Source organism: Camelus ferus, chromosome 9 (genome assembly GCF_009834535.1).
Source record: "Camelus ferus isolate YT-003-E chromosome 9, BCGSAC_Cfer_1.0, whole genome shotgun sequence".
NCBI lineage: Eukaryota > Metazoa > Chordata > Mammalia > Artiodactyla > Camelidae > Camelus > Camelus ferus.
Genome location: NC_045704.1, coordinates 7,658,816 through 7,685,199, shown reverse-complemented (window position 1 = coordinate 7,685,199; position 26,384 = coordinate 7,658,816). Strand labels below are relative to the sequence as shown.

The window sequence follows — 26,384 nt, the reverse complement described above, 5'->3', positions numbered from 1 at the left end:
GGCGCTTTCGATGTATGAGACAGAAAATGGCAATCCTTTGGTTAAGACCCTGGAATGTTTCGCAGTTTTTCTGAGAAAAGGCAAAATCCTCGCAGAGACCAGCGGAGCCTGGCAGGACCCGGCCCCACGTTGCCTCTGACGAGCTCCTTGTCAGCCCCCGAGCCAGCGCACGGCTGCCCGCCCGCCGGTTCCTCTGCTGGGGCACGTCTCCCCGGCTGCTCGCACGACGCCTCGCCTCGCACATCTTACCAGCGAGCCCTCCCCGCCTCCCTGCCGCACGCCCCCCCCCCCCCGGCCCCGCTCTGCTCTGCCCACGCCTGGGTTGCTGCCCGTTGTCTTCCGTGATCTTCCTCGGGCACGGAGGCTAACGGTGACCCGCTAGGGGCCGTGCGTAGCTTTGCTGAGGAAGATTTCTCCACTTTCCCCGGGGCGCTTCTAACGCTCTGGCAGTTCCTTTCCATTTTCTCCCGTTTCTTTTCCTCTTCAAGGCTGTTACGGTACTTGGCTCTCAGAAACAACACATAATCATAGTTGGGAGACAAAAGCCCCGGTTGGCCAGAGACAGAGCCCCGCCCTGTCCTCCGCTTCCGTCCTCACTTCCTAGGCTCTCTGGCTCCTCCCACTTGTTACTTCCGTCTGGTCCTGTTCAGGCGTCGCGGATATGCCTTGCCCAGCCCCTCCTGCCTCCTCTCTCTGGGTGGATTACTTAGTCACCGTCGGTAGCAGTCCGTCATTTAAAGACTTTGCGAAGGTTTTTCTCTCAGGTGGTCTCAAGTCCTTTTAGAGAGACGCTGCTGCACTGACAGATGAAGGAAGACTCACCTCCAAGCAAGGGGCTGACCTCATGGTGGCCCGAGCCTTTATCTTAGGGATAGGATGCCCCCTTTCCCTATGTATTCTGTGACCATGATAGCCCCTGTCCCCACGGGGAATGTAACTTGGCAAATGGACCTTCTTCCTAGGCAAAACAAGATTTTTAGGCAAGTAGAATATTCCTTGGGCAACCCAATAAATGCTGTATGGAAATTTAATTATTTCTTTCTCCTTGGGTTGCGACATGAGCCCTGATAATACAGGTAGGAGGCATATTTTCGGAGGATTCCTGAAATATTCAGTCCTTCTCACCTTCCTGATCCAGGAATGCCTGATTGCTAACCTCTGTCTTCTTTGAAGTCTTCTTCCTGAGTAAATACACTGAACTCAAAATCTTCATCCTCCTGCTCATGAGACAGAGAAGGGCATGCTCAGCTCTTAACTACTGAGTGTACACCTACTGTCTGATGGCAGCTTAGGATTCACAGTGTGCCACTGTGTTGTAAATGGAGGAGGAAGTCCCTTTTGCTGGGATTTTAAGGATCATCCCAACAGGGCTGCAGAAATTACACTAGCAGAAGCATGTGAAATTAAAGGATTTACTATACTCCTATGTCCTACTGATCGAGGGCACCACACCCCACTCAGGGTGCCCGAGGATTGTTGTCAACCAAGCAGATGGGGAGCCCAGAGAAAGAGTGAGGGCCCCTGGCAAGTGGCTTTATTGGCATGGAGGAGGGGAATCCAGAGGCAAAAGGCCTGGGGGTTGCACTGGAGTGTTTGCATGTCCCTGGGCCATGGTCAGGGAAGGGCAGGAAAAGGAACTTGTGACAGGGACCCACCTCATCACACTGGTGCACCTCATCTGGGCCGAGTGCTCCCAGCTTGCTGGTGGGGACATCGACACATCAGGGAAGTTTGAAGTTTAGGGGATTTACAAAGCAATCCAACCTGTGACACCTCAGCATCGTTAACAACATTGATTGGGAGGGACACCACTGGTCACCTGGGTTGTAGAGATGTTAAAGGTGAGTGGGACGGCTTGACTTCGCCACTCTAGGTAAACTTTGATAAGGGTGACAACGAGGAAATGTCTTGTGAGCACATGAAGAGGGTTTGGAACTCAGTGGATGAAGAACTGCGGGAGTCCTCCGGGCACCCACTGCACATGGGGCTGTGGTTTCACCAGGGCAGAACTAGGGGGGGTGTCAGCAAAGAAAAATATGCAAGGTGCTGTGAGTTTGGGCCACAACGGAAGCCAAAGATGCCACTACTTAGAGCACAACGTGCCCGTGAGCATGTGGTGGTGTGTTTATCCAAAGGGAAAGGGTGGCTGTGGTGGTCATGGTCGGAGATTGTGGTGAAAGCTGGGGGGGTCATAGGAAAAGACATCGGGAAGTGGGCCATCCTCTCCCCAGGGGGCCAAGGGGTTGACCGATAAGAGGCGGGTCCTTCCTGGAGGAAACAGTAACTGCCATTAATTTTTGGAATGGCACAGATAGTGGCAGCCTCCACCAGATTAAGGCATGGGAGTGTAGGGGCGGATATTTTAGCAGAGAGTAAGGAATATTCCAGGGTCAAAGGCTAAATAAGCTTTAAAAAAAAATTTATTGGAGTGTAATTGATTTACCGTGTTAGTTTCAAGGGCACAGCGAGGTGATTCGGTTACACATACACATACATATATGCTTTTTCTGTTTAGATGCTTTTCCATTATATGTTATTACAAGAAATTGAATCTAGTTCCCTGTGCTGTACAGTCGGTCTTGTTTATCTGTTTTATATACAGTAGTGTGTGTCTGTTAATCCCCCATCCCTAATTTATCCCTCCCCACCCTTTCCCCTTTGGTGACCATAGTTTGTTTTCTGTGTCCATGAGTCTGCTTTTGGTTTGTAAATAGAATTCGTATCATATTTTTTTAGATTTCACATATAAATGATATCATATGATATTCGCCTTTTTCTGTCTGACTTACTAAGTAAGCTCTTAAGGAAGCTCAAGAACATAATGGAATCCCTAATATCAAAGGAAGAAATGCAAAAATGTCCTGTGTCCAGCCTGTGCCTTAGGAGACGCAGTCATGGGCATGGCCGAGGTGGAGGGTTTACTGTAAGGGCGAAGTCATTGTGGCTCTAGTGGGGTGTAGCCCAAGGCCAGGGTGGGCAGCTGCTTCTGTCAGAAGCCTTTGGCGGGAGGGTGCAGCTCAGGTGGCAAAGCGCATGCTTAGCATGCACGAGGTCCTGGCTTCAGTTCCCAGTACCTCCTCTAAACTAAACCTAATTACCTCGCCCAGTACCAAAGAAAATAAATAACAACAATAAACAAATAAAATATAAAAAAAAGTTGAGTAGTTAAAAAAAAAAAAAAAGAAGCCCTTGGAAAACTTCCAGCCATCATATATGTCCCTGTTGGGCCATATTAATTATTTTAACCGCTTGTTCATGAGGTCCCATTTATTAAGCCACTTTGTAAGTGTCAAAAGCTTTAATTTAATTTTACTTTATTATTCATTATGTTAGAGCGTCTCTGCCCAGTGTGGAATGTTTTAGGGCAGTGGGTACTATGACTATGGAAAATTTAGGCAAGGCTCCAGTTAAACTGAGGAATTACCAATTTTTTCTACTTTCTATTTAGTCTCTTTCTTGAGGTTACAGGGCATACAAGATTTAAATTTAGTGGGATCCCAGACAGAACGACAATTTGAGCCCAGTATTAAGTTCATAAAGTTTTGTCAATTGGTGCACGTTAGCAAATGTTAACTTTTTAACAGAAGTTTTTTAGTATATAAACGTTGGGTTTCCAGTTGTATCCGATTATGGAAACTTGTTTTACCTCACTTATATTTACACTATAACACATGCATACATACATAAACACACAATTTAATTTATTTAATTAATCTTAATTACCTTTTATTTTTCTCTCCTGTACCTAGGGGTTTGTTTTTAAGTCAGTAAGTAACCTAGAGCGACCTTTATCTTCGCTCTACCTGGAGTTCGCAGAGTTCCCTCCCACACAATCTTAAGCTCACAGCTGCCTAAAGTGACGTTCTATTTTACTTTGTTTTTCTTTCTTTGTTTCTTTTTTTTTTTTTTTTTTTTTTTTTTTCAAATTAAAGCTTTTAACTTCCTGAAGCCGTGGTCCTTAGCTGCTGTCTCCGGTTTATAAGCAGAAAAGGGGGAGGAGGAAGGGCCCTGATGTTCTAAGAAGTAGCCTCTCCCTGGGGAGGCCCCGACCACAGGATAATGAGTCTTTTTCTGGTCTTTAAAAAAAAAAGTGGCAAATCTTTTAAAATGGCTTTTATCTCTAGGCGGCTGAGTCCCGCCCCCTTCCTGCTGGATCTGGTCCTTTCTGGGGGTCCGCAGGGGCCCGCTGTGAGCCTTGGTCTCTTCTTCCAGGGCATCCCCTCAGGGGGCCGGTGGACAAGAGCGCCTTAGGAGGGCTGCGGTGGGGAGGAGGCGCCGGGCGGCCTGACCCTTCCCAGGTCGGGGAGCCCTCGGGAGGGCCAGTCAGTGCCGTGCGCATCCGAGGGCCCCTCCTGGGGACTTTCCCCAGGGTTTAGATCCTCACGTCCCTGTCCCCGATCGTGCTCTGAGAGGAGGAGTAAGTCCCCCTGGTGGGATATTTAAGGATCATTCCAACACGGCGGAAGAAATTACACTTACGGAGGCATGTGAAATTAAGGAATTTATTATACTCACAGGTCCTAGAGGAGGAAGGGCAGATGCAGACCCAGGGGCCAGGTGGGAGGAGCGCACAGGAGGCCCAGAGAGACACAGACGGAGACAGGCATGCGAGGGCAAGAAGGCAGACGTGTCAGCCTTATCACACTGGTGCATTTGGTGTTCAGTCTGTTTGTGAGGCTGTTGAAACATCAGGAAGTTTTAAAAATTGACCATACTCAGTGTGTGTGTGTGTGTGTGTGTGTGTTGTTTCATTGTTTTATCTGAGGGACCACATTGCGCTATAGGTATCTTGGTTAAGGGGGTTGTAGTTAGAGTGATTTGATTGATTGATTTAAATGCAGGTTTTGGGGATTGAACCCAGGACCTAGTACACACTAAGCATGCACTCTACCACTGAACTATATACTCTCTCCTCCATAGATGTCTTTAATAGTACATTTCTTAAAACAAACAAAAAAACAAGAAAAAACCTCTGTGATAACCATGAGACTGAAAACCTCTGCTTTCTTTCTGTTTGTGTAAGGTTCCCTTTATTGTGTCTGTAACATTATGACTTTAGAAGATGTGGGTGGCCAATGCAAAGGAAGTTGAAGTTCATCTCCTATTTAGAAAAATAGAAGATATGTTAAATTTAAAAAGTGTTAAAAGGCTGCAAGTGTTGGAGAACAGGATTGACCAGGAATTGTAGATAAGTTAAGCTCTGAATATTACCCAGTCATGTCGACAGATGTAAAAGTGCTTTGATAGATGCTAACTTGGCACCCCTTTTGGATTTGTTGGGATTTCTAAAACTTTCATCCCTTTGAGCCTTTTATCAGTGATAATCTAGTTTGTTCTTTGTTTAATTTAATTTTTAAATTATTTTTATTTTTAGAGGGGGAGGTAAGTAGGTTTATTTATTTATTTACTTTCAGTGGAGGCGCTGGGGGTTGAACCCAGGACCTCGTGCATACTGAGTATGCAGTCTACCACTGAGCTCTGCCCTACCCCAGCCTAGTCTGTTCTAACTGCTTAAATCCCAGCCAGAAGAACTGTGGCTTGGGGATTTTCTTATTATTGACCTGAAAAAAAAAAACATGTACCTAACTTAGTCCCAAGTTGTGCCTCCACAGTGACTACTCTGGTCAAGGCAATGAAGTGGGACTCTGTCTGCCCGTGAATGACTTCAGTTCTTAGAAGGCATGTTCCTCTCAGATTCACAGGGATTCAGGAAAACTTTGTAGATTTAATTCACCTTTGTATTTTTAAATTTTTGATGTGTTTCACCTTACATAAATCGTACATTTTTACATGCTCTCATTTAATTAAATTATCTTAACATCTATTTTTTGCATTGCTTGCTAAGTATTTGCCATAACTCTCGTTTTAAAAAACACCTACACCTCTGTATGGTTTATTTATGTGTTCAATGAGCACTTGCCAGAGCAGTGAATAACAAACAAGCAGAGTCCTTGTTTATGTTTTCTCTTCTGGCTACTCTAAATGTCCTCTTTAAGTCCTTCTCCAAGCTGATTTTGCTCAATGTGCTTATGAATGAAAAGCAATCACGTTTTGGAGGTAGTATTCTCAGTGACCACGTTTCTAGCACAGTCACATGTTCAACTGCATTCTGGTCCTCTCAGACTTCAGTGAGTTCTCAAATTTCATTGAGGCCTTAAATGTTTTACCCTTCACTGATGTTTCCCCAGACTTTCTGCCACTTTCTTTAAAGAACAACATAAACATTATTAATAATGTTCTGTCATTTTTATTTCAAAACTTTCTGAGATCGTCTGAACTCCCTTTGCAGAACTGTCCCTTCAGTAGTAGGAGTAATCATCATTCCCCAGCAAGGCAGTGAGATCATGGGGTTTGGATGCTTCTTAATATTTGGGTTCAGATGCCCCTTTTGCACATGTGCTGTGAGTGTGAAAACCACAGTCACTGTTCCAGGCCAGAACAGCATTTGGTTAGTTGGTCTCCACTTGCAATTCATGTCAGATCTTTCGAAGGAACTGAATGTATCTTAGACTATGGAGAAAGAAATATCATGTGGATAAAACAGTGCTCTTCACTGGGTAGGACACAATCAGCAAATATACATGCAGAAGAGATGTTTTCTGTGGGAACTAGAAGTGGAGTTTCACCCTTGTCCACCTGCTTCCGGGCAGCCCCGCGTCTGTTTTCTGTCCTCCTGCCACAGCCCCGTCTAGAGACTTTTCCTCTTGTTCCTGACCAAACTGCTGAAAGGCACGGACCTGACACTAATGCTTCAGGTTGCATGCATGTGAAGAACAATAAGGAAAAGCTGTGAGTCAAGTCTATTCTGTATCTTACTGAGAACTCTAGCCCAGGAGACAGCCTCTTAGAGAGCTCTGAGAAACTGTTCCGAAGGGAGGTCAATGTGTAGGTGACTTTGGAGTCTGCAACCACACACCCATCTGGGTGGAAGGATGCTGCTGGACACGGGGAATCATCGTTAATGGTTTTAGTGCTTGTCTAAGTTCAGGAAGATGTAAGAATCTGGGTTCATAAGAATTTTCTCTTCCAAAGAGTTAACTGAAGGCCTGTTCTGTCAGTTTTCCCGGAGCACAGAGCGCTTCATCCTGATCTGAACTCCTTTCCGTGTGCCGAAGGTGAGTAACCGCCGTGGCTAATGACAACCCTTACAGAGCCAGGTGGCTAGCAACAGCCTTTAGCTGGCACTGAGCATGTGCATATTTCATGTTCAGATGACTTACACGCTTATTTTCCCATTTGTATCTGTAGACTTTAGGAGCCTGTAAAATACAGTTTTTAGTCTCTGAGAACGTGCTTCATGGGGTCGGAAACAGCATTTCTGAAAACTTTAGTGATCACTTGCACACACAACTCCCCATAGGTCTGCGTGTAGCCACCTCGAGAAGTAAGGAAAGCCACCCCTCCAACCTTCTCAGCCCCCTGGCGTTGCCCTTGGGCCTTTGCGTTTGTGCGGGTGGGACCACCCCCACCCTAGAGAGGTCTGGGAACTGCATTTCCCAGAGGACTCTGCGCCAAGACGCTCCTCGTATGAGCCAATGAAAGCCCAGGATGAAGGCATTTCCGTGCGTGCGCTGCGCCTCGGGGCGGGGCTTCCGGCCTCCTCGCTGTGGCGGTTGTTTTAACTGCTCTGGGTCTGTTCCGCCCCGGAGGGCTGAGTCCGGCCTGAGGTGACGGGACTGAGAAGGTCCGAGAGGAGCCGTTGTCCACGGGGTACAGAGGCGGGTTCGAGGCCCCGCGACGCCGCCCGGGGACCCCCGCGCCCGCGTCCCCGCCGCTCCCGCCCTCAGACCCCAATGGCGGCGGCCGCGCTGAGGGACCCGCCGCAGGTGAACGCGCGTCCTCCGGGCCCGCACCGCCCTCTCCCGCCGGACACTAGAGCCCCGAGTGCGGGGCGCCTGCTCGCGTGCCTGCGGCCCGGGCGCCGGGGTCCAGGCCGGGGAGGCGGCCGCGGGTGGGGCCGTGTTTCTGACAGACGGCGTGACGGCGCGGGGAGAGGCCCCCAGGCGGGGGGACCCGCAGGTGCGGAGGCCTGGAGGCCGGGCTGAGGCGGGAGGATTCGGGAAACCCGATTCGGGTCGGGCTCGTATCCACGTGGAGCAGAGCGTGTGAGGTGGAGCCACACCTAGACTGTCAGGCTGCGGGCTTTGTCCTCCGTTCTGAGGGCCCTGGGAGCCGTGGAGGGTTGTGAAGTGAAGAGGGACATGGCCTGATTTAGGGTTTTAAAAGTTTCCCAAGAGTTACAGGGAAAACAGATTGGAATGGGAGTGATGAGGAAAACGAGTCTCAGGGAGGCTGAGTCCTTGTCCAGCACAGAACTGGGAAGAGGCAATACTTTGGACTAAAGCAGAGTTAAGTCTTTTAGCCCAAAGTCGTCTGGCGTCCAGGGCTGGGGAGAGGTGCCAGGGAGCCTGGAGCTCCCTGGAATACACCATGATCCCCAGCTCTATGCCTTGCTTCTGCCCATGGGTCCCCTTGGCTGAAGAAGTACTTGTGGGACCTACGCAGGGAGGTGGAGGGTGACCCAGGCCCTCACTGGTTTGGATCCCACGCAGATGCACTTGGCATTGTGGTGCCCTGGGATTATTCACCCGCCATTCTCCCAGCCCTTGGTTTTGGGGACCTGGGAGAAATCCTCTAGACTCCTTCTGAGTCCAGGCGGTGGATTTCATGGCAGAGTTGCTATTTCTGACCACCAGTGACAGAAGGTGAAGAACAGGAACAGGTACCAGCATGCGCAGATGTTTGGTGGTGTGTCCGAGCTGGGAACAGGGCACAGCAGGTCTCCTTTCTTTTAGGAACAGAGACCAGCGGGGTAGGGGTCAAGCTTGTGGCTGTTTGAGAATTTAGGCATCTTTGTGGTGTAATGGGAAATTTGGAACAGAGGAGGGGGGTGGTCTAACTTAGGTCTAAACAGGCTCCATCTGGCTGCAGAGTGGAAAACAGACTTTGAGGGTGAGGAAGGAGGAAGGATGACCAGGGAGACTACTGCAGTAGTTCTGGTGAGTGTTCATGGACCAGAGGACTGGCTGTGGGATGGAAGGAGCGATTGGGTTTTGGATCCATTTTTTAAAGAAGGGCTGCCTAGATTTTCTGAGTTTGAGGCCGAGAAAGGTAAGAGTCAGGGATGACACACTGAAATTATGGTCTTAGCAGCTGAAAGACTGGAAGCTTCATTAACTGAGATGAGATGATCAGTAGTAGTCAGAGTGATTTTCAACAGGGGTAACAGGACTTCTGTGTTTGGCTGTGTCAAGATTCCAAGAAACTTGAGAGAACAAATGGGTGGTGGGATCAAGTGGGCAGCTGGACACAGAGGTCTGGAAATCTGCAGTGTGGTTCTGGATGGAGACATCTAACAGTGGTGGCTGGTGTCCTCACCAGGGTGGAGCTGTGGATTGTACTGAGAGGGTGGAATTAGGTCATAGCAGTAATGTTACTAGCAGCTCAGAAAGAAGTGTATGAGTTCCGAGCCCTGGATCTGTTGCTTGGGTACCTGGTTGGAGGTTATGGGCATCATAAACGCGGATGTGGAAGAGAGGTAGCCACGAGGGGAGTAAGTGTGGGAAGTCTGTGTGGGGCAAGTGATCATGGCAGGTGTCCAGGACTTCAAAGGAAGAGTAGACATGAGGCAGAGGACTAATTGAGATAAGACACATTTGCTAGAATTTTGTGGTGAGCTTCGGTGGGATGCAGGGTGTTTCAGTTTTGCTGGTAGAGACGTCATGGGCAAATATGATAATCTGTGGGATCACTGTGCTTGGTGTGGGTACCGATGTGGCTGGGGTTTAATGACGGATAGGCGGAGAGAGGAGGGTTGTGGTTGCTGACACAGCCCAGGAGTGAGAGAGGGTTATAGGCACCTGAGTTCTCATACGGATCTGTGTGTCTAATGTTGAAATATAAACTAGAGACATGCAGAGAGGCCTTCAGAGCAGCATCCAGGGCTCCCCTGGTGGTGGGCTCCATCAGAAGTCTTCCTTGGATAGAACTGGATTCTCTTCAAATTTGCCACGTTCTCTGGGGTGAGTCCAGGGAGGTGACTATGGTATGGGACAGGGAGTTGGCAGTGGCAATGCAACTATGGGGTCTGAAGATGTAAGAAAGATACATATGGGGAGAGGGAGCATTTATTGATGGCCACTGGGCCTGGTACAGGACTTAAAGGTGATGGGTGACCCCAGATTTTATTTTGAGGCATGATGTAGAAGACTGCATGGATTGCCTGGCAGGAAGAGATGGGGCGCCGCAGTCCATTCCTTGAGCTTAGATGACATCTCTCTGCCTGTGGTTGCTGAGGGCTGGCCCCGTGGTTAGTGGAACCACGAGGAGACATTGCCAATGGCATAGGTCCTGGTGTCTCATCTGAGATGAGGAGCCAGGGAGGAACTTGGGCATGGGGTAGGTGTGTGCAGGGTGGATTGTGGGTCCTCAAGAGGGAGGCCGTGGTTTCATCTGTCTCCGTCACGACAGAGCAGTGGGACTTTGGAGGACATTGCCATGCGCTTCTCCTGGGAGCAATGGAGTCTCCTTGATGAGGCTCAGAGACGCCTGTAGCACAGGCTCATGCTGGAGAACTGTGCGCTTACATCTTCACTGGGTAAGGCCTGCACACCCACCCCTGTGACCTGGGCTCGATGCTGCCTTTCTGCTCTTCCTTAGGGGCTGCTCTGCCCTTCCTGCATCCAGCCCTGGGCTGAGGGGGGACTACTCCTTTCCTGGTTTTCTGGGTAGATGCTGTTTTTGCTGGGGCTGAGTTGTTTTCACCGCCCTTTTCCCTCCTTCCAGCCCCAGTTCCTGCTGCCTCAACGCCTGGTAGGAAGCTGGATGGATCCCACCTTGCTTCCTCTCCCTGCTTGGGTGACTGTCCAGGTCCATGATACCTGTTTTGCTCCGTTCTTCTGACAGTTCTTTCATGCCTGCCTGTGGCAGGAATTGCTATCACCTACATGCATCGTGAGCTGTTTTTGTGAGACCCTCGTCTGGGGTTCTTTTTCTAACATTTAGTTTTCTTTTCTGTGATACGTCACGTGATAAGTTGCTGTGGGTTCATACTGGTCACTTCCACCTATCCCATCTTTCCCATAGGACTTGGATTTTCTAAGTCCCAACTAAGCTTGCAAGGGCTAGTTCTGGGTGCTTCAAATGGATACCACTCCTGCCCTGGCAAGATGGGTTAGAGGGGGTCTGGCCCTGCTGAGCGAGGACATGACATGCAGGGCTGTGTTCACATCATACCAGGAACCTGTTTAAACTAGTGTTTTGGTGCCCTTGCTGGATGACATACGTCATTTCCATCTTTTCTTCCCCATTCTTTATACTTGACCAGCTTGTCTTTTTTTTTTTTTTTTTAGTTGAAGTACAGTCAGTTACAACATGTTAATCTCTGGTATACAGCACAATGTCCCAGTCATGCAGATACATACATATATTTGTTTTCATAATCTTTTTCATTAAAGGTTATTACGCGGTATTGAATATAGTTCCCTGTAGTATACAGAAAAAATTTGTTTTTTAATGCTTTTATATGTAGTAGTTAATATTTGCAAATCACGAACTCCTAAATTTATCCCTTCACATTCCCCTTCCACCCAGTAACCATAAGGGTTTTTACTATGTGAGTCTGTTTCTGTTTTGTAGATGACTTTCTTAGTGTCTTCTTTTTTCTTTTTTAGATTCCACATATGAGTATCATATGGTATTTTTCTTTTTCTTCTTTCTCGCTTACGTAGAACGACAATCTCCAGGTTCATCCATGTTGCTGCAGATGGCATTATTTTGTTTTTTATGGCTGAGTAGTATTCCACTGTATAAATATACCACAACTTTATCCAGTCATCTGTTGATGGACATTTAGGTTGTTTCCATGTCTTGCCTATTGTAAATAGTGCTGCTATGAACAGTGAGGTGTGTGTATCTTTTCGAATTAGAGTTCCTGCAGATATATACCCTGGAATGGGTTTGCTGGATCATACGGTAAGTCTATTTTGGGGAATCTCCATACTGCTTTCCATAATGGCTGCACCAAACTACATTCCCACCAACAGTGTAGGAGGGTTCCCTTTTCTCCACAGCCTCTCCAGCATTTATTGTTTGTGGACTTGTGAATGATGGCCATTCTGACTGGTGTGAAGTGATACCTCATTGTAGTTTTGATTTGCATTTCTCTGATAATTAGTGATATTGAGTATTTTTTTCATGTGCTTATTGGCCATTTGTATGTCTTCATTGGAGAACTGCTTGTTTAGGTCTTCTGCCCATTTTTGGATTGGGTTTTTTTTTTTTATTATTAAGATGTATGAGCTGTTTATATATTCTGGAAATTAAGCCCTTGTCGGCCGCATCGTTTGCAGATATTTTCTCCCAGTCCGTAGACTGTCGTTTTGTTTTGCTCATGGTTTCCTTTGCTGTGCAAAAGCTTCTAAGTGCAATTAGGTCCCTTTTGTTTATTTTTGCTTTTATTTCGATTGCCTGGGTAGACTGCCCTAGGAGAACATTGCTGAGTTGTATGTCAGAGAATGTTTTGCCTATGTTTTCTTCTAGGAGGTTTATCGTGCCCTATCTTATGTTTAAGTCTTCAAGCCATTTTGAGTTTATTTGTGTGAATGGAGTGAGGGAGTGTTATAACTTCATTGATTTACATGCTGCAGTCTAGTTTTCCCAACACCACTTGCTGAAGAGACTGCCTTTTCTCCATTGTATGTTCATGCCTCCTTTTTCGAAGATTAATTGACCGTAGGTCTGTGGGTTTATTTCTGGGCTCTATTGTGTTCCATTGATCCATACATCTGTTTTTGTTGGCCGGCTTCTCATTTTAACTCTGACTTCTAGACCCTGGCTACTCTCGATTTTCCTGCCTCTACCCATTACCCATTCCTCTCTACTGCTCTCTCTGTAATGTTCTCCAGCATCGGCTCACAGTGAACAGGTTGTGGGCAGATATCCTTAGTAGCCCTTGAACACCACTTACTACGTGCAATCGACTTTTTCTATTCCTAGACAGAAAACTTCTGCACGACACTCACGTGTAGCGGTAGCTGAAGGTCATCCTCAGAGGAGGGGGTTGAAAACTGCCTGCCTCTCCTCACTGTGCTGTGTCCCATTCTTAGGTTTTCATTTTGTGAGGCTTCCCTACTTCTGTGACTTTTTCGAGTCCTAGTGCTTCAAAACAGCCTGTTCCCCATCCTGACTTAACCTCCCTCCTCCTGAATACAACCTCATGTATTCATTCTTTGATGTGTCAGGCACACATTTGTGATGTGGCTGCCACCTGTCCCCAAAGACAACATGTACTTAACTCACACTTCTCTGTTTTCAGGCGGTTTGTGTGACATAGACAGTGAAGAGGCTCCTTCAGGACAGAGTGTTTCTCTGGAGAGAATGCTGCAGATCAGGGCTCTAAAGCCAGATCCATCAACCCAGAAGGCTTGTCTCTGTGAGATGTGTGTTCCTGTCATGGAAGAGATTTCATACGATGCTGAGCATGAAGGAACACATACTGGGCAGAAATCATACACATGTGTGGCATGTGGAGAACCACTCTGTTTCAGTGGGAATCGTCGGCAACAACAGAGGGGCACAGTAGGAAGAAACCCTACAGCAAGGTCATGGACGGGGCCTCCTTCATGAAGAGCCATGGAATCCGTTCATCAGGGAAGCCTTTCACTGGTGGGCCAGATGGAAAGGACTTTTTGGCCACTGTGGGCCTTTTTCAGCACCAGGTCACTCCCAAAGTGGTACTAAGCATACACAGCAGTACTGAGTGTGAGGAGGCCTTCCACAACAGAAAGAGTGCTTACAAGTGTGAATGCGGGAAAGCCTTCCGCCGGAAACATATACACTTGTTCAGCACCAAAGAATCCACACTGGAGAAGGACTGTACGAGTGCGGTGAATGTGGGAAATCCTTCAGCTACAAGCACACATTTGTTCAACACAAGACAGTTCACACTGGAGAAAGACCTTTTGAGTGCAGTGAATGTGGGAAGGCCTTCCGGTTCAAATATAAACGTTTTCAGCACCAGAATATTCACACTAGAGAAAGGCCTCATGAATGTGGCGAATATGGGACAGCTTTTGGGTGCAAATCCAGACTTGTTCAGCACCAGAGAATTCACACTGCAGTGAGGCCTTAGAATTGTGTCGACTGTGGCAAATTCTTTAGACAAAATTCCAGCCTTGTTCATCCAGAGAATTCACAGAAGGCAAGGCCTTATGAATGTGGCAAATGTGAGAAATCTTTACCAAAGCGCCAGCCTTATTCAGCACTGCAGAGTTCACACTGGAGAAGGGCCATATGAATGCAGCGACTGTGGGAAATCCTTTAGCCAAAGCGTCAGCCTCATTCTACATCAGAGAATTCACACTTCAGAAAGGCCTTATGAATGCAGTGAATGTGGAAAGTCATTTAGCCAAAACTACAACCTCATTCAACACCATCAAGTTCACACTAGAAAAAGTTCTCAAGAGGGCAGCCGCCGTGAGAAAACGTTCAGTCAACACCAAAATTTCACAACTCAGGTAAGTTTTATGAATTCATCACATGTGGAAAAGCCTCCTGCTTGCAGGAATCTGCATAAAATAACAGCCTTAGACTTTAAGGAACGGTGAGAGCCTGTGTGAGGAACCATCTGCCGTGAGTTCCAGGTATGTGAGAAGTCTTAAGGGGCTACGTCTCATATTTTAATCTGCTCAGAACCCTTGCCATAAGTCACTGCCTGGTTCTGTGGCAGAAGTCATCTTGCCTCTTCCACCTGGCAGGTCCTCTAGTGTGCAGTCATCACCACAGCACGCTCAGAGAAGACAAGTGTTTGCTCTGTCTCCCATTCTCTAGAGGAGATTGCAGTCTGAGCCCCTAGAGGGTTCCTCTTCTTTTCTCTCTGACTAGTTATGGCATGGATCTGACCCACTTTTGGCCCCAAAGATCCAGTCTAGGAACTGTTGGTGGCTTGTAAAGTTTTACCTTCTTCGTGGCATTGTTGGTCTTAGGTGATACTTTTGATGGATGTTCTAGCCTCCAGGTCAGCAACCTGGGAATTGTCTGCTGCACAGTGCTCTGGCTCGTGCAGTAGTAAAAGTCTTATTGTTTAAGTCACCTTTAATCTTAAAATTTTTATTCACTATGTGGAGGTGGTTTGAAAAAAAGTATTTGACTCTGCTGGTGTGAGCGGGTAGATAGCTTTCACGAGGGCCTCAGAAGGGACAGCGTGATGGCCGAAAATCTCTGGCTAGTTGTTGCCTAAGCTGTATTCCTGTCTGTAGTAAAATAAAAAAGTAAATACTTGGTGTGTGTCCCCAGTGTCTGGCGGGAAGTCTTCCAAAACCCTTGGAATTTCCTAAGTGATGAGAGTGGCTTTGGCATGATAACAAAATGACTCAAGGTGGAGGGCAATAAAGAGCTTCAGGATGGGTGCTGGTCGCCAGACCTTAGAGCCTTAGAACTTTTAAACCTGCCCCTGACATCTGAGGAGGGGAAGGAGCTGGAGATGAAGCTCAGTCACCAGTGGCCAATGATTTAGTCAACCAGGCCTATGTCATGTTAGGACACCTTCATAAAAACCCCTAAACAATAGGGATTGGGGGTTTTCTGTGTTGGTAAACACGTCCAGCCAGGAAGTGGGCTGTACCCTGACTGCACTGGGTTAGAGGCTCCTGCACTTGGGTTCTTCTGGACCACACTTCTTTATCTGTCTGTTGACTTGTGTCCTTTAAAATAAATTGTAAGTGTAGCATTTTCCTGAATTCTATGAGTCATTCTATCAAATTACCAAACCAGATTTGTAGTTGACCTGGCAGAAGTGGGGGTAGCCTTGGGGCCCATTTTGTGGCTGGGACTAAATCCTTAGCCTGGGGGGTCTGCACTAACTCCGAGTAGTTAGTGTCAGAACTGAACTGAATTGTAGGACACCCAGTTGGTGTTGGAGGATCGGTGAATTGGTGTTGGAATGATGTATTTGGTGTCCGTGAAAGGCACACAATGCCCTAGGCCTTCTAGGAAAGACTGCTGGCGTCGTGGTCCTAATAAGTGGCCTGAGTGCCAGCATTCTTGTAGGCCCAAAGACCACCCAAGAGGGCACAGCTGTGACAACCTACTATACTTCTGCAAGTGCAGTATCTAGAACATAATTTCTCCCAGTTACAGTGAGGAGAATCAGTAGCGCTCGAATGATGCAACATGATGTGAAGCCTGATTATCTAAAATGCATTAGGAAAATACAAAGTGCTTAATCTTTCTCTGGCTATGAAATTATTGTGATGTTCTTAAATTAAAACCAGTTTAGGGTGTTGGGGGAAGAGGGGAAAAAGTTTAAAAGATCTTCATATCAATCAGTACCATTAAACTTGGAGTTAAACTTTAGGATAGTCTGTGCATGGAAATTTTATTGAGGGCATTGATGGTGACTTCCTCATTGCATAATGTCCACCTACATTTTTATCAGCCCAAAGAACCTTTGCTGCAGTCTCCATGTTCCATTTGCTCAGCCACCATCTCTTACAAAGAGCCTCACTACAGACATTCCTCAGATGTTTTGAGTTCAGTTCTAGACCACTGCAATAAAGTAAATATTGCAATAAAGCAAGTCACATGAATTTGTTAGTCTCCCAGTGCCTATAAAAATTATGTTTACGCTATCTTGTAGGCTATTAAGTGTGCAATAAATAGCATTATGTCTTTAAAAAATTTACATACTTTAATTAAAAAACAATTTGATGCTAAAAAAATGCTAACCATCATCTGAGCCTTCAGTGAGTCATAATTTTTTTGCATAACAAATATGATAATAATGAAGAAGTTTGAAATGTTGGGAGAATTACCGAAATGTGACACAGACATTAAGTGAGCAAATGCCATTGGAAAAATGTACTGATAGACTTGCATGAGGCAGGGTTGCCACAGATCTTCAATTTGTGAGAAACACAGTATCTGCAGATCACAGTAAATGACGTATGCCTATAGTTCCCTTTTGTTTCAAGGGAATACATATTGCAAAGGTGAGTTGCAGTTCTAAGATTTTTTAAAATCTAAGGAGTTGTAGTTTTAAGATTTTTTTTTTAATCTGTAAGTTTTGTTTTGTTTTGTTTTGTTTTCACCCTAAATCTGCATTCTTTGAATCACATTCAGAATGCTAAGGGCTTCTTGAAATCTTATTTTTGCTTTGTACACTCACCCCACTTCAATTATTATGGACCCAGTAGCATCTTCATGGCAGGTTATAGGCTATTTGCAGTAAAGTACATAATTCCTATTTATGGTTCTAGTGGGAACTGCCCTTCCAGCACAACCACTAGACCCCAGCAGTTAGGGGAGTGTGCTTGCACCCTGCCCCAGTAACCCTTGGTCCATGCTTACAGTGTGGAGCATAAGATGACTACAGATACAGGGAAGGCCAGATCCATCGCTGGGCTCACAAACATGTTGTCTGCTCTTTAGAGCTGCATAATTTCCTGAGCTCGCCAATCACTGCTCTAACGTTCCACTGCTCCTGTTGGCTGAAAAGACTCCACATTTTGATTACTTCGTAGTCTTACTAACTGCCACCACCTTCAAACCTTCTGTCACTTAGTTAGGGAATGTCCAGATAACATAGGACCTCTTCTAGTCTGATTGTCCTACTGTTTATGTTAGGTCCATCTACTCAAAGGGATGTCATTATTGACCTGTCACTTAAAGGCTTCCAAATCCTGGTCAAGGACGTCACCCAAATCCTCCGGCTGGCCTTTATGCCAGCACCACCTTCCCCTCTTTGCTGCTTGCGTGTCAAGCTTGGTGTTCCTAGCTCAGCAGATCCACCAGACACTTCAAGAATCTTAAGACTGTTTGTTATTTTATAAAGTTCCCCCAGGATTACTTCTGTCTATATTAATATTCTGCTGACTTTATAACAGAGAAAAAATCATTTGATTTCATTTGACAACACCCTCTGCCTCTCACATCTAAAACAAATCTCTTCTTGTGTTAAAATGGAAGCGATGCCTCACCTCAGTTTAGGGCCAGTGCCCCCATTAATGGCACCTCAGGGTGACTTTCCCCTGTCTCAGCATTTGGGGGGTTTTGTTCTTGGTTTATCAAATCTTTTCACTGATAAATCCCCCATCACTTATCTTCAGTCTTTTCATCTCTTTTACAAATAACATCAAAAAAACTTGTGTCCTTCATAAAATAACTACCCTTCACACTATGATCTAGTACATTTTCTGTTCTACCATGTTTTCCTCTCACCCTTTATGGCTAAAGCTTTATGAGCATTTTCTCTTTTTGTTTCTACTACCTAAACTCCTACGTGGTTCTCACTCATTCAAATGAGAGGTTTTATCTTCTCAACTCCATCATGATTAATGAATTTCTAAACACAATAGTGTCATCCAAGATTTTTGTTCAAGTTCTTTCAGCAGCTTTTCACACCGTTGATTTTTTTTTTGTAATTCTTAAATGAATATGCTAGCATTGTTTTTTAATGCATTCCCTTAATATTATAATAAACAAGAACTCAGTCAGCAGGTATTTCTCTCTTCACAGTCTGTACACATTCTTTTGGTAATCTTCTACAGTGGCCTGGTTGTAAATATTAACAAGCTCAAAACTTCCAAATGTATATCTCCATCCAAAAATCAAGTGATTATCTATTTACTTGCAACTTATTCCTGGACATCTAGTGGATATCACAGATTCAACACCTTCAAACTTCTCAGCTTTCACTTAAAAAGTTTTTTTATATAAGTTTTATTTTTTTAGAGCAGTTTTAGACCAGAGACACAGCCCAGCCTTGAGCTAATCCTTCTCCTTTCACTTCACACATCTTAATGTCTTTGTCTCATCTGTCATTTCCACCTGATACTTTTCAGACTATTTAACCTTGTTTTCCCCAGGCTGTTCCTGCTTCTCTTTCTGAACAAATTAATTAACCATACTAATAACTTCTAGTAGTTTGTACATTTTATAATTTTTTTCAGAGATAATCTCAACTCCCCATGCAGACGCTGTCACTGCAATTACATGTGAAATAATTACTCCCCAGCAGGCGATGAGCTCATGGTGTCTCAGACCTTTGTCTCAGGGGTTGTCCCCTTGGCACACATGCTCCAAATGTGACCACAGTGGGTTCTCCCAGCAGGATGTGACAGTTGTGTTTGGTAAGTGGAACTTCCTTTTAGGTAAAGAGATAAATTCTTAGAGAAATACGATATTCCTTAGAAAACATTTTAAGGAATATTGTGTGTGAATATAATCTTATTTTCCTGAAGTGAGACCATGGAGACCAGTGTATAAGGAGGGATCTTTTCTGAGAGTTCCCAGGAAGTCAGACCCCCAACATTCCTTTCCTTGGGCTGTCCCTTTTAGTTCTTGGGAACTCTCAGGAAATATTCCTCTTTATATATTGGTAACTCTCTGAAATTCTGGGTTTAGGGAGCAGGGATCATCAGGTAATAATACTGCATTAAAGTCTACATGTAACTCTGACGTTTAACTAGATGTAAAGATCCTTAGAAATTCCCTGAACTTCAGCAGCTGCTTTGAATCTGTTGTGGTTTCTAAAGTCATGACCCCGACTTGACTTTAGAAGTAGTAATAACTTGGTCTATTCTGACCACTGAGATCCCAGTCAGAGGAGCTTTTGATAGGGATTATTCTGTCACTTTGCCATGAAGGAAAATGTGCCCAGTGTAATTCCTAGTTGTGCCTCCAGAGACAGCAATTTGATCAAAGAAATGAGATGGGGTTTTATTTTTGCATGAATGTCTGCATTTCTTAAAGGTGATATGGGACCAGAATTGACAAAACGTTTGTGTCTACGTTATTTACCCAAGTTCTGTTGTTCTTACTCCTGCTTAATTGAAATATCAGATTATTATTAAATTCAATTTTATGATTTATCTTTATTACGATAATGATTCATGGGCAACCCTCCTATGTCTTTCTCTCATTTGGACTTGTTAATCCGTTTCTAAAGTTTATTTTCAAAAATTTTACCAGTGATTTCTTAAATTTTTAATGCTGTGATTCATTATCATTTCTTTTCTTAATTAATCTGTACTTTACTAAGATTCCAATGTTTCCCAAACTTTAATTCATTTATATATTTATTATAACTTGATCCATTATTGCCTATTAATATTAACAAGTGAAAGATCATTATAAAAGTGAAGACAGTTCTTATTTGATGAATACTGATTTAATTTTCTGGAAAACATCTACCATTCAGGTACTTTATAAAAAACTACTATCTAAGTAAGTGTGGATAATGGAACTGAAGATTTTTACAATTAATAATAATATTTTATAAATCTAGAAAAATCCTACTCTTACACCATTATAAAGATTTTCAAACCAAGAAATCATATTTATTTTATGTTTGTCTCAACAAAGTTAGATGAGATTCCAGTGAGAATATTTATTATGCAAAGTAAGGATGTGAACCTGAATTAAATATCTGGCAAATGAGTGTATTTTTACATATAAAATGATATCTTCTTTTAAATGTTTTATGTGTTTGCATGAAAATTTCTGAGACAAACCTCATTTTATATTTATGTTATATGTTGTATTTTTCTCTTGAGAAATGTTTAACTTTCAGTGTTAAAATGTATGATCATTTATCTTATTAATAAGGGAGGACACATAGAATATTAATCTCTCCTTTCTATTGTTGTGTAAGGTATCTTCTGTTGTGCTTCATCTTTATATTTTAATTTTTTCATGCCTTTTAACATACATAAATTGTATATTTTCACCTACTCCAATAAGTTTTTTAATTGAAGTATAGTCAGTTACAATGTGTCAGTTATAATGTGTCAATTTCTGGTGTACAGCACAATGTCTTACATATCCATACATATATTCGTTTTCATATTTTTCATCATAGGTTACTGTAAGATATTGAATATAGTTCCCTGTGCTATACAGAAAAAAAGATTTTAATCTGTTTTTATATATAGTGGTTAATATTTGCAAATCCTGAACTCCCAGTTTATCCATTCCCACCCCGTTTACCCTGGTAATCATAAGATTGTTTACTAAGTCTGTTTCTGTTTTGGAGATGAGTTTGTTAGTGTCTTTTTGTTTCCTTTTTTAGATCCCACATAGAATGATATCATATGGTATTTTTCTTTCTGTTTCTGCCTTACTTCACTTAAAATGACGATCTTCCAGTAAGTTTAAATTACTGTATGACTTCTATTTTATACATTGCTTACTAAGTACTTATCACAAATCATGTTTTAAAAATATATATACAGTCCTATACAGTTTATCTGTTAGATTCAGATTTTTGTAGTTATATACATGTTTTTATTAAATATTAAAACACTTAAAAACATGTATATAAATGTTTTTATTTGTCTAAATGTCATGTAGTAGAAATTTAACTTTAGTTTTTCAAATAAGTGTACCAGTATTTTAATAATTTATATTGACTTTTCTTTTCCAACTAATTTTAAAATTCATTTTTACTCACACTGTTTCTGTTTTTTCATAGCTGTAAATCTATCTGTCTGCTTTATGTACAAAAATATCTATCCAATTTTATATCTCTATTTATCTGCCTACCTCCATGCATATCAGTGCTTTAAAACATTTTGTAGACTCTGTTCATAATCTGTTTCATAGCGTCAGTTTTACTGTCTAATTATTGATCAAAAACCAAGCTGTAATTGCATTTTTTCAGTAACTGATAGACTTAATTCTCCCCTTAAACTCAGTTTCATTTATTTCTCTTTTTCACTATCCCAGGAAACTTGTAAATATTATTTGATTACAAATTACATTATTTAAGCATACTTTGATTTTTTAATGAATTTATTTACAATATTAAAGCTTCCCATGTGGGACCATAAAGCTTATCTCTCCTTTATTTAGATCTTTTTTTAAAAGTCATACATTTTCTTTTAATGTTTCTTTTATATTTCTTTAATTTTATGGTTGAATAGCACAACTAAGTATCTCTCATAACATTTTCCCTCATTTTTAGATACAACATTGTAGAGAAGAATATTGTATATTACTAATTTTTAAACATAGTATATATGTGTGTTCTAAATACTTACTAGCATTAATAAGAATTTATTTTATTCATTATATTTAGCCATTATGCACCTGCATTTCTCTCTGAATGGTTAGTTGTGGTTTTGTGATTTCCGTAAATAAACCCAGGATAATATTTCACCTTACTGATGGACCATGCTTGAAATATATTGAACAAAAAGTGGTGGTGTGTGTGCAGCATTGTGATCTCATTTCTGAACAATTTTGAAGTGCTACTAATATTTAACCGCTGCAATACAAATATAAAAAAGAAAAGGCGAAACTACCAGTACCCAGTTGTCAGCCGAGGGAGGCTGACGTGGGGTTCTAGGAGGTGAGCAGCCCAAACAAAAAAATGCACGAGGAGTTGCCATACCGCCAGACTTCAGCCGGAGACACCACGGGGTTAACAGCACTTTATTGCCACAGCGAGGTGTGCGCCTGTGATGCACCTGTTCTGCTTTGTATCTGTTCTCTGCCAGCACATGCGCAATCTGAGTTTCTTTGTTCATTAGGCTTACAGAATATCTCTAGCACATGCGTACTTCTATTTTCTTTGTTTTAAATCTTATATAATTGACGCATGCGTACAGCAATTGTTTACTGCACAGTAGAAACATGCTCTGATCGTGGCCTTGGGTCCCACGGCCTTAACTCATCTCAAGGCCAGCTCACACTAGTGATTTTGGAAGAGATCAAAGTTGAACATGAGGTAGTGTCCTCTTTATATACTGCACCTTTCTTTATTGCTGAGGCTCCTGGTTGGGAGCCAAGATGCTACTCCTAAAGAGTAGGTCTCTTGTCTGCCTGGTAGTATTTTAATTGGAACCTTGTTTTTATGAAAATTGAGACTATTGCAGAAACCACCTGGGTGTGTTGATATTACAATATAAGTAAAAACTTGGCTGCCCCTGGGAAACACCAACCTACTCGGTGGGGTCTTGCGTTCCCCACTTTGCAACTCTACCTACATGGCTGGCTGTTTTTCCCCTCTCCTGAAATGAAGGCATTTAGATTGTTGGTGCTGGCTTAGGAAGATGGTGAGAAAGAAGTAATACAAAGAGATTTCAGTGAATTCCAGTCTGAAAATAACAGGGTAAGCATGCCAAATAAGGAAGTATGTGGTACTGTAGGGAACAAGGTAACAAAGTCACGGCAAGCAGAGAGCAAACTCGGTGTTTCTCAATTACTGCAACAAATAGTTTCCAACTTCAATACAGATCTTTTGAAGCATCTGCAAAAGAAAAGAGGGTGGACCACCCATGGACTCATCACAGCTACAACATAAACAACCCAGGGCCAACTCAGTTCATCTTCCCTCCAGCCAGTACTCACAGGTTCTTGTATTGCCCTCTGGACCTCTTCATCCGCCCATTGTGACATTCATCATGGACCTGCTATGTGATCCTACAGTAAGGAATGATTATTGCTTCAGTTTAGGTTATGTCCCACTTCTGTTTCCTTTTTCTCATATTAGGTGGAAACTTGTAGAGAAATGCATTATTTTACTACTTTTTTAAATGAAAAAAATACTGTAAACTAAGCTAAAAGAATGGTAAACTATAAAGCGTACTAAAATAAAATATTTCCTGCATGATATTGGATGTAAACTTAAACTTGTCTTCTGTTTACAGAGAGTGGCCAGAGGGGTTCGCCTTAGCACCACCTGCCTTCTCAGTCTCTTCCAGGCCATTAAGCTCAACCCCAAAACCTCTAAGTGGAGAGAGCTCAAGATTAGATTCCCAGTGTGCACTGGCTTCTGCTGTTTTCTCTGCTGGATCCTGCATCTCCTGTTAAACATCATTAATGCCATGAATGTTACTGCACCAAGGAAGAGCACAAACATGAGTATGCGAGGAAGTTATGGCTATGGTAATTCACCCGTACCAAACAAATCTGTAGTCCCACTGCATGCATCTGTGTTCGTTTTCATTGATGTTACGTGTTTGGGCCTCGTGGCCTGGGCAGGTGACTCCATGGTCCTTGTCCTGCAAGGGCACAAGCGGGGAGTCCAGCACCTTCACAGCAACAGCCTCTCCCCCAGACCTTCATGTGAAGCCAGAGCCACACGCATCATCCTGATCCTGGTGCATCTTCTTTTCTCTTCTCTCCTCCATTTTGTGTTTTTTGGTAACACTGATCGTGAACCCAAGCCACTCACTCATGAACACCTCTGCAGTGCTGTCTTCCAGATTCCCAACATTCAGCCCCTTCTGCTCTTTGGCATCGATACCAGTGCCTCTCACTTCCACTCTGCCTTCTGCTGAAAAGAGTAATTTTCCCAAGTGTGGTCTCTGGACAGTAAGTTCCCTCTAAGACATCCTATCATGGTTCGTAGGCTTGTGTTTTATGCCAGGTAATCTGTCACCATATTGGGATTCAGTATGGAGTGACAGCAAAAATGGACCCTGGCTTCCCACTGCTTATAAGATTGCCAGAAATGAACATGGAGTAAATGACTCAGTGATGACTTTCTAAAATTATATAATGCTGGTCACTGGAGAACATCAGGCAATAAAGATCATGACCTATGGGAAGACTGTCAGTGTTTGGGAGTTCTGGAGTGGAAACTCACTGTTGATGCAGACTTTGAAATGACATCCAAAAGATGTATTTGCATTATCAAAGCAGAGTAAGTGAAAGGTGTTTCACGTGCAAATAAAATGACCTGGAAATACCCTGAATTGGCAGGGCACAGGTGGACTTCAAAAATTGGAGGAAGTTCATGGCATTTGACAAACAGTATATGGTATATAGTGTGGTGAGAAAGGAAAGTAGGTGATATCTGTGGGGTTTGGGGACAAGTAAGAGGCCCCATATTGAGCCAAGGGGGCTCCAGTCACAAGACATCTACCTGTGCCCTAGTCACTCAAGTCAGGAAGACATAGATCAGAAAACACAAAGAACATTCCTCTCCCACTATGTAAAGTAATAGCATGGGAGCCAGCTTCTGTGGGGTCCACGGACATCTGGCAGATTCCTGCTCCAAGGCCCGTCAAGACACCTGGCTGCTGGCCCTTAAAGACAAATCAAGAACAACCCCCCCCCCCCCATCTTTCCTAATATATACTTGCCTTAGCTGAGCTAATGGTCATCTATACAATGCCAGGAACCCTGGAAGCCTGACCCAGAACCGGGCATGACCCCCTACCAAAATCCCTAGCCCTACCCTTCACAACCCCTCTCCCCTGTTAACTCCGCATCAGTCAGAGAAGTGTGCACATGTGCATCCTGTGACCCTCTTTGTGCCTGATGTTGTGTAAGCACGAGTTAAAAGTTTACCCTGTCTTATAAAAGACCTCAGTAACCGGCCCCCTGCGCACACACAGGCACCCCTAGTCTGTGTGGCTGCTGTTCTGTGACTGTACCTAATAAACCCCTTTTCTGTTTTCACCCTTTGTCTTTGGTAAGTTCTTTTCCCACCGGCTTGCCAGACCCCACGACAACATCTTTTTCTGGTGGGTGTTGGCAGTCACATCAGTGATCACAGCTCTTCATAGGAGAGATCAGAGATCGCTGAGATTTGTGTCTACTTGGTGAAATAATCAAAATCGTTTATGATAAAAATAATTCAATTTAAATAAATTTAGTGTACTTTATAGTTTACTACTTTTATGTTAGTTTGTAACATTTTTTCATTTAAAAAAAAGTAGTTAAATAATGCATTCCCTAATTACTGATATTTAGGGGTCAGATCTGACAAAGGGTCTCCTTGACCAAACTTCACTCAGGCTCCCCTGAACGCTCTTCCCGACTAGGCCTGCACTTTCGGACTTCCTTGCCCATCTTTTGTCACTAAGTCACCTTTATAAGTTAAGACCCAGGCACAAATCCGCCTCCCTTGGCTGTGTAGTATTACATGTCATTTCCTCACTTCCCCGTGCCCTCACCGCCTCTCCTTCCTTTTGTGCCTGTCACGTTCTAACAGTGTGTATAATTCTGTATTTTTTTTTTTCATATTTCTTCCTCTGTTGAGTACAGGGTAAGCTCCCTGATGGCTGGGATCATCGTCTCTTGTTTTCACACTGGTTCCTCGCACTTAAGGCAGTGCCTGAAATGCCGTAGGAGTTCGCTGAATACTTGCTAGAACGGTGAATAAGCATGACACTACAGTATCTCTCTCTGCTCGTCTCCGCCGAGGCGCCCGTCAGCCACTGTCCTGGCCCACAAAGTCTTGTGTAATGGTTCTTTCCAGAGAGGCGGCCTATCCTTGAAAGGAAATAAATACACCTCAGCTCTTGGGCTAAGAATGTCATCTGCACCAAAGAGTGCCGCTCCCTGGGTTGGACGCGGTCGGTGACCTTGACCTCCTGCCTCAAAATCACCCCACCCCAGTCCTCCCAGGCCCTGTCCGGAGCCCTTCCGGGAAA

At 43.9% G+C, this 26,384-nt stretch overlaps 1 protein-coding gene across 2 annotated transcripts; it reads left to right on the top strand.

Annotated features, from left to right (window-relative positions):
* Positions 1-7,691: 7,691 nt before the first annotated feature.
* Positions 7,692-25,985, top strand: LOC106729970 (vomeronasal type-1 receptor 4-like). Of its 2 annotated transcripts, none has more exons than XM_032485452.1 (3): positions 7,692-7,826; positions 13,316-14,516; positions 23,649-25,985. In XM_032485452.1, exons 2-3 carry the CDS (start codon positions 14,211-14,213, stop codon positions 24,279-24,281), a joined length of 939 nt encoding a protein of 312 aa, XP_032341343.1. In that variant the 5' UTR covers positions 7,692-7,826; positions 13,316-14,210; the 3' UTR covers positions 24,282-25,985. The 2 variants fall into 2 exon arrangements, with proteins under 2 accessions (XP_032341343.1, XP_032341344.1); XM_032485453.1 differs by lacking the exon at positions 7,692-7,826 and adding an exon at positions 10,004-10,022.
* Positions 25,986-26,384: the final 399 nt, after the last annotated feature.

Bases quoted from the DNA above. Each gene is read 5' to 3' on its own strand.
- LOC106729970 (XM_032485452.1), top strand. From the start codon at position 14,211: ATGAATGTGGCAAATGTGAGAAATCTTTACCAAAGCGCCAGCCTTATT. The intron at 14,517-23,648 runs GTAAGTTTTATG...TTCTGTTTACAG, and splicing joins ACCAAAATTTCACAACTCAG to AGAGTGGCCAGAGGGGTTCG.